Source organism: Panthera uncia, assembly GCF_023721935.1.
Source record: "Panthera uncia isolate 11264 chromosome B2 unlocalized genomic scaffold, Puncia_PCG_1.0 HiC_scaffold_24, whole genome shotgun sequence".
NCBI classification, from domain to species: domain Eukaryota; kingdom Metazoa; phylum Chordata; class Mammalia; order Carnivora; family Felidae; genus Panthera; species Panthera uncia.
The window spans coordinates 68,680,189-68,689,040 of NW_026057580.1; the positions used below are offsets into that span (position 1 = coordinate 68,680,189).

General features: G+C 45.6%; 1 protein-coding gene across 1 annotated transcript in view; it reads right to left on the reverse strand.

The window, feature by feature from the left end:
• METTL24 (methyltransferase like 24) overlaps nt 1-140 on the reverse strand; it is a 103,843-nt gene extending 103,703 nt beyond the window's left edge. Inside the window, exon 1 of the mRNA XM_049654162.1 lies at nt 9-140. Within this exon, the coding sequence (XP_049510119.1) occupies nt 9-140 (132 nt within the window). The remainder of the gene's footprint in view (nt 1-8) is intronic.
• Nucleotides 141-8,852: the final 8,712 nt, after the last annotated feature.

Consider the following 8,852-nt stretch of genomic DNA (forward strand, 5'->3'; position numbering starts at 1 on the left):
GGCGGGGCGCTACGGGCCGGGAGCCGGGGCCCGGCGCGGCGCAGCTCCGCGCACAGTCGCAGGCCGAGCAGCAGCGCGGCGCCGACCACGCACCGGCGCAGGACGCCGCAGCCCCTCCCGGGCGGCCTCTCCCGCGCCATGGCAGGGGGGCCGGGCCCGGGGCTAAGCTCGGCGGCCCGCACGCCGCGCCCGGCCGGCAGCGAGGATGTGGCCCCGCGGGCCCGAGCCGCCCACGGTGGGAACTCCCCCGCGGGCCGGGGCGCGGGCTCGGACCCGCCTCCCTCCCCGCGGTCCAAGGAAGCCTCGGCGTAACCTTATCCTGCCCGGCCGAGCGCGCCAGCCGCTGGAAGGGGTGAGGGGCGGCGTGCCGGGTGGGGTCGCGGAGGTGCAGGAGGCTCGGCGGGGCCAGAACCCGGGCTCCGGCGGGGTCCCCGAGGAGGTGGGGGGGGGGGCCTCCACCCCGGCCTCCGGCGCCAGGCGGAGTTGAAAAGCTACATGGCCAGAAAAAGCGCATTCCTAACGGGGTCCTGGTTGGTAACTTCATTTTGTAGCATTAGTGTTGTTGAAGAGACACAGGAGGTAGGTGAGCTGCTAGGTTTTGCTACACGGAACAAGTTCTGATTGTCAAGCAGTTTGTGCCATTAAGCACAGCATAAAAATATATCGCACTTAGGTTCGGGTTTACAACTTCTCTCCCTCAAGAAAGAAGGTGGGGGGGGGAGGGAGGAAATAGCACTCGATACAAAATAATCAAATTAGAGCTATTCCATTTCTAAATTCTGCCCGAAGCCAATCCATGCTTTCTCTCCGTGTTATGAAATGTGTGGGGGTGAAGGAGAGGGAAAGAGCCAGCTAAGACATCTGACAGCAGGGAGAGAGAACAGAAGTTACCATGGCATGATGTAAATCAAATTAATTTAGCTCCAAACACACACCTCCCTGCTGTCTTGCAGAGATACAGAGGGACAAATTTATCTTTAGGCAAAATGCTCCCCAGCTGGTGTTTCCATCACCACCTTGACCTTAATTAATCAGACTGAACGCTCACAGCCTGAAGTCCGGTGTTGACTGTTCATTTCCAATGGTTACAATTCTTTCTCATAACCTGTTTGAGGTTTGGGCTTGGGGTTTAGGTTTGGATTTGGGTTTGTTTTCTTTAGCTGTGGCCACTTCTTTTTATGTTCTATGCTTCTATTTTCCATACTTATACATGAGACTACCCCTGCAGTCCTATCCTCTCCCCCAACTACCCACGGGGTGGACAACAGAAACCAAATATGGAGTCCCCTTCCCCCACTCCCTGAATCTCAGGAATTTTCCACAAGGAGCCCTCCTCTCTAAAACCTCTGTAGCTTAAGAAAGAGCCAGTCTATTCTCTGTCACTGTACAAAGCACTTGGGCTATTTTTCTTCACATCTAACAACACAATGGAGTCCATTCCCTGGGCCACACCAGTCATCAGGCTCCTGAGTGTTTCATTATGATTGACTCTTGTTTTTTTTCTTAGATGTAGCCCTGGGGCTATTGCAGATGGGCTTTGTTTTAAAGAATCCAAGCAAGTAACATTTCCCTGACACAAATTTTTAGAGAAAATCTCACATTCTGTGACTATTTAAATAGTCAGACTTGACCTATGTGTTGGATCAGAACCCTGTCTTGCAGAAGCTGTGAGACTTTGGACAAAGTACTTAACCTCTCTCAGCCTCCATTCTCTCGTGTGTAAATAGACCTATATATCTGGTAGGATTACAAAGATTGCATAAAATATTAAATGTTCAGTAACTTAAATGCCTGGCTCACAGAAGCTACTCAATTAATGGTAATTATTTTTACCATTAAAGAAAATCCTGGATGTTATCATGAAAAATGAAATTTAAGCATTGATTCTAAAGTAGGTAAATGTAAGAAAGTATAAGGAGATTTATAAATATCTTACACATTGTCTGGCATCAGGAGTATCCAACAGTTGCAAGAAACAACGATTAAGGCTCACAAATATACTCCATTAAGTTGTATAATTGTGTAAGGCTATTTTTTTAATGTTTATTTATTTTGAGAGAGAGAGAGAGAGAGAGCACATGCACACGTGCACACGCGAGCAAGGAAGGGGCAGAGAGAGAGAGAGGGAGAAAAATAATCCCAAGAAGGCTCCATGCTGTAAGTGCAGAGCCCGACACGGGAAACTCACCAACTGTGAGATCATGACCTGAGCCGAAATCAAGAGTCTGACACTTAACGAACTATGCCAGCCAGGTGCCCCAGTAAAGCTGTTTAAGACATGATGCACATTGTGCTTGATAAATCTGGATCACCAAAGTCTGGTGTAGACTTTGCTAGAAGTTTTATTTTCTATGCAACCAACACAGTGCTAGCTAAAGAGGTAATCTTTGGAATATTACAAAACCACTAACTTATGCCCTCTGCTCATCTGTTGAGTTACTCTCGCGGGGGGGGGGGGGGGGGACGGGGGGGGGATCCTATATTATGAAAATGGGGGGTATTTAATAAGGCTCTGGACTGGGGTTGGGAGGGGGCACACAGAACAGTATAGCTCTTGAAGAAAATGGGCAAGATGACCTCATATTTTCCCTTATCTCATTTCTATGATTCTCTAATAATGTTTCCATTATGAGAAAAAATCCAAATAAAGTACAACATTTAAATGCCCTTTTCCCTCATCTTTTACAATGGTCCCCACATGTTTATTACTAATAAAAAGGAACTGTTTATATGTATGTAGCATCATTAATTTTCTAGGAAGAATTCCCCCATTTTTAACTTCCGCACATTTCCCTGTGTCGTGGATTTTAATGAATAGTGAAATGGGTTAGTTGGTAGGCGGCAGAGGAAAATCTAACTGATCACTGTCTTAGCTGACAAGCCATCTTTCATTCACGACATCTGCTTTTCTCATGGAGTTGAACCTGTCATGTTCCTTTCTGGATATGTTTCAAAAATGATAATCATTAACCACGGAGTCATAGGTTGGTTACTTAAATGTGCAGGTCAGTAAACCATGAAAGCAGTTTTCATCAGATCACAAATTATATCCTTCCCGAGGTCTCAGCCAGCAAAATGAGTAAAACAGAACATTTTTGCCACTAACCTCCCAGACACCATGCATTTAAATGAGTACACATGCTGTAAAGTGTAGTGGTTCTCAGTCCAGGGTAATTTTGCCTCCCCAAGGACATTTGGCGATTTCTGAAGACATTTTTGGGTGTTACAATGGGTGAGGATGAGGGGAAGATGCAAGGGGCATCTAATGAGCAGAGACCAGGGATGCTGCGAGATCTCATCCAGGGCAGAGGAGAGCCTTCCACAGCAAGTAATTATCCAGCCCCAAATGTCAGTAGAGCTGAAGTTGAGAAGCCCTGTTGTAACAATAGCTGTTCATATGGCAACTTTTAGTTACAGACTGTTGGGAGAGAACACAGAAGCTGAAAGACAGGGATCCTCACCTCTACCAAGTGGTTATTTCCCTTTCACTACATGAAGTATCTTGCCTGAATTAAAGTAATCAGATTTGGAAAGGAATAGAACTAGAATGTCTGGCATCAACATCTTCCCCCACGCACCCCATCCCCACCGTCTTTTCTATATGTAATACATGTTCATTGAGAAAAAGATGTCAACAGTCACGTACCACGATTCAGAGATAGCTGCCCTGTCAGACTTTTTCCTATGCACCTAGGTACATAGTTTACAAAAATGAAATCACATCATACGTATTTCTTAATAATCTGCTTTTGTATATGGTACAAATACTTACGTATTAAACAATGTGATGTCTGGGATTTGGTTAGAAACAATCCAGTGGAAGAGGTGGGAGATAACGGAGTGTATAAATGAAGCAAGACTAACTTTGAGTCCATAATTGTTGCAGCTGGATGATGGGGTTCACAGATCTCTATTATTGAGCATGTTTGAAATTTTCCATGATAAAAATGTCACTAAACAGTAAGCTATTAACCTATAGCATCATTTTTAATGGCCATATGTGCTAAAACGTAACCAGTCTTCCACTGTTGAACAATTAGATCATTTCCAAGCTTTAGTATTCTAAACAATGCTGTGATGGACATCTTTATAGCTACCTGTGATGGATCAGAGGTAGACTGAGAGAGAAAGAAAGAGGTCAAGGGTGATTCCCAGGACTTTCCTGAGTAATTGGAAGAATGAAGCTGCTATTAACAGAGAAAGAAAAGACTTAAAAGTAAGAGTAGTTTGGGGTGTAAAATCAAGAGTGTGATTTGGGTGGTCATGTTAAATTTTGGAAGCCCATTAGATATGTAAGTGGAGGTGTCAGGTAGGCAGTTGTATTGAAAAGACTAGAATTCAGGGGAGCAGCGAGGGCTAGAAATACAAATTTTAGATCATGGGCGCAGTGATGTCAAATAAGGGAGGGAAGAAATATTTGAAGACAGCTCTGGATCCACCAATTTACAGTCAGGAAAATGAGGAGGAGTCAACAAAGCATACTGAATTCAGCGGGTAGACAGTAAGGGAAGAGAACGTGTTGTCCCAGAAACCAAATGAAGAAAGTATTTTTAGAAGGAAGAGACTAAAAGGTCTAATATAACATGTGGGATGAAAACTTCCCATGAGATTTGGAAACATGATGACTTATTTAATACCTCTTTCCCAACTAGGATGGAGGCTCCATAAATTCAGGGACTTTTCTTCAGTTATTTCTACAATACCAGTTCCTAGAACTTTCCCTGGCATGTCGTATGTGCTCAGTAAATAATGCTTGAGTTAAAGAGTAGAAATGAATCAAGTCTGTGTGCATTTGTAATTAGTTATAATTCTTAAGAATAGAATTGCTAACTTAAGGCAAAATTAATAGATCTTTCGATGTGAAGTGCTATTATTAATTTTTCAGTCCACCAAAGAAGCCTGGGAAGCCTGGATTAATCCCATTCAAAGTCCATCAAGTATTCCTTTGTTATCAGTGGGAAACCTCAAAAAATAGCTTGAGCCAGCCTCTGGCCAAACGATGAACCAAGCAGTTTATTTTTAGTTCCCTCCCACTCTGCTATCACTATACTTGATCCCACATTGGATTCCCCCTCATCACGAGCTACATCTTACATAGGATTGTGTTTCTGCGGCTGTCAATTAGTTTCATCCTCCCCACCCTAAACGTGTAGCTAAATAAGAAGATACCAGTTCAGCATGACTTAAGGCCCCATCGGAAGTATCCATGCTAAAGGAAGAACTCACCAAGATGAAAGCTTTGAAGACCTAGCAGAATGAAGTTATAATAGAATGACAGACACTGGAACTGCTGCTCAGGGCTGGCATCCCTGCCTAAAATCATACCACTGCTTGATCCACAACCTAATAAAGCTGGCTCAGAGCTCGCCTAATGGAAAATGCCTGGGGAATGGCTTAATGCCCTAGCCTGCCTGGGGAGAGACAGCATGAGTCTTTCCTGCCTCTTTTGAATCTCCTAACACTGTGTTCTCCTATTCCTGGTATTCAACTTACTCTAGAATGTGTGGTCTTGCTTTCTCTTTCCTTTACATAGGCAGTTTCTCAAATATACAGGTGCAGTCTTACCTCTGTACCCCTGCAACACCCTGCATAGAATGGGTCTCAGCCACGTCTCTGGAATTGTTGACAAACAACAGACATCACACCCAACCAGGCTGAAGTCAGACCCAAGATACCACATTTCTTCCAACAGATCCTGTTGTCATCTATCCTGCCTGTAAAAAGAATCATACCCCAACCTCTACTGGATGGCTTACAGGTTATGTCTCCAACCTGGTACTTTTTTCACCCAAGGGACTTGGGAAGAACCACGGAATGCTTCACACAAGCCATTGGGAAAGAAGAACCAAAATGAAAGACACGGCTGGGGGGAGAGCAGTACTTTGGCAGCATGGGAATTTTGGGGGTTGATGGCTCTTAGGTAAACTCTCAACCTGGACAGGAAGTTCATAAAAGACACACACACACACACTTTCCTGGAGTCTGAAAACACATCTGAGATATTATTAGGTAGATTTATTTAATGAGACAGTCCTGGATTTCATGACAATAAAGCAGCTCAGGTGAAGAATTATCAAAACATTGCCTGTTTCATAGGACCACCTATGGAGCATTTACCCTCCCTCACCCTCAGCTCATCTTATCATTGTGACACATGCCAGAAATAATCTCCCAAGCTACAGATCACTTTGAAGTCAGAAACATTCCTGGTTGAAATTTTCCCAAAGTCAAGGGCTTAAAAAAAAATCTTTTAAGGTCAGAAAAAGATCACCAGGGAGCTGACAGGGTAAAGTGAAGCACAACATGCCCAAAGGCAAAAATCTCCAGGCCCTGTCATTTCAACTGAGCTTGTGAATATATTAAAAATCCAGAGGTCAAAAGCCATTTTACTTTCTCATCACATTACTGCTCTAGCCCTACAGAAAGTATAGAAACCATATTATTTTCAGATCATGATGCGGGGATGCTCACACTCAAGCATGCATGAGAACCACCTGGGGAGCTGTTTAAAGATAAGTCAGAAGCCCCACCTCCAGAGAGGCAGTCAGAGGAGAGTCCCCCAAATTTTTATTTTAATGTGTTTCAGGTGGTCCATGATCAAACTGTCAGAAGTCTTGGCACAGAAGTTCCCCAGCCATGGAAATAGTTGACTGTCAAGGGTGAATAGTTGAATGTCACCGGTTCTTACACGGTGTCCACGTATCCATGGGTGCAAATATTCTCTCTCAAGCCTCTAAGTACAGTTACTAAGAAAGTTTTACGTATTAACGAAGGGTCTTCATATGAGAAGAGAATGGCAGCCATTCTCTTCTTCCCCATGACTCGTTCCTGCCTGCCCTCCCTCCCCTGTTTCTGTAGCACCTGGAAATCCGCATCACTAGTGAGGCTGCAAAGGCATTCAACTCACTAGAGGACCCCAGAGAGTTAAAGAGACGTGGTCTCGGGAAGGTAGATTAAAGAACATAGCCAAAAAGTCAGCAGGAAGGAGAAGACCCTACTCTAAGCTTAAACTACTCACTGGCAGTGTGGCCTTTGTACCAGTTACCTTTCCTCTCTATGCCTTGGTTTCCCCATCTGTAAAATGGGCATAATAATGGTAACTTCCTATGTAATGATTATATAAATTGCTATATTTAAAGAACTCGGAATTGGGGTGCCTCTTGATTTTGGCTCAGGTCATGATCCCACAGTTTGTGAGTTTGAGCCCAGAGTTGGGCTCTGCGCTGACAGTGCAGAGCCTGCTTGGGATTCTCTCTCTCTCTCTCTCTCTCTCTTTCTCTGCCCCTTTCCCCTCTCTCTCTCTCAAAATAAATAAACTTTAAAACAAAATTTAAAAAATAAAGAACTCGGAGTAGTGTGCCTGGTGCACGGTAAGTGCTTCACGTGTCTGGTAATGTGTTCTTATCGTTCATTGAAAGTCAGAAAGGACATTAGTTTTCATTTTGCACTGGTGTGTATTCCTCTTGCCTTCGTGTTGAATTGTTTGTTTGGGGCTTGGGCCCACTGGGTCTTGACTCCACTGACATAAGCGGGGAAACGAAACCCACACCTCTGCTTCTGTTGTTCCTACCTAGCCCACTGTCTTTTTCCTTTACAGTCATCAGCTACCAGGTCTGGGTACCTAGCCATCAGCTACCAGCATACCTTCTATGCTTTCCACCATTTCTCTTTTTATTTTTTTTTTAACGTTTATTTATTTTTGAGACAGAGAGAGACAGAGCATGAATGGGGGAGGGTCAGAGAGAGGGAGACACAGAATCCGAAACAGGCTCCAGGCTCTGAGCTGTCAGCACAGATCCCCACGCGGGGCTCGAACTCACGGACCGTGAGATGATGACCTGAGCCGAAGTCAGACGCTTAACCGACTGAGCCACCCAGGCGTCCCTCCACCATTTCTGGGAAGGCATCTTGATCCGATTTGACTGACGGGCCTTTTCCTTCCCACTTTGACCTGCAGTGTTCCAAAACATGCCCGTTCTCCCTTGTGCTTCTGATTTCTGCGGGCGTGGGGTGCCATGGAACCACAGGCCACTCTCCTCTCCGAGTTGACCTTTCTCAAGCTGTTGGTCGCGCTCACTTTTGCACACTGCGCTCCGCACAGTGCCAGTGCCCTTGCTGCTGATTGCCTGTCATCCGCCCCTCGGAACAGCGCCCGTCCCGCTCACTTGACCCGGAGCGTGCACTGTCAGTATTAGATACGACGCCAATCGCAGAGCACACATCCCCCAACACCTCTTTGAGGAATGTTCTCTGGTGCAGAGGCCCACTGAGAATTTGCCGGGAGGGCCCCTGGAGGGGAGTAGAAAGCCTGGAGCTATTCTCCCTCCACCCCCCTCCCCCTCCCCCTCCTTCTCCTCCTCTGTCCCTCACCCCCACCTTCCCCTGAGACTTAGACGGTTGCTCAGAGAGGGGAGACAAATGCTGTCTGAAAGAATGTTGCTGTTGCCAGGAGAGGAAGCAGGAGAAACAGTTCCCCTCACAAAGGGCAGCCAGGAGAAAAGCGGCTCAAAGCCGGACGACAAAGAAGAGGGGCCGGGGTTTCTGTGTCTTGCTAATATTGTGGGTGTGTACTTACCATTAGCTGCTTTAACCTCAAAGTATGAGATCAGTGGAATAGGTTTTTAATTGCTGCCGCTCTTATTTTAACATCGTTGTGGGTTTTTAATTCAGCCTTTAATGCGGGGAAGTTGTAGGTAAAAATCAAGAAGCGAATTCCGGTTGTTGCTGTAACTGTGGCCAACCAGGTATCCCAGCTCCCAGCTCTGCAGCAAAGGTTCACCAGCCTAAGTCCCACAGCAGATGCAGGGATGGGGGTGGGGGTGGGGGTGGGGGTGGGGAATTATTTATTTTTG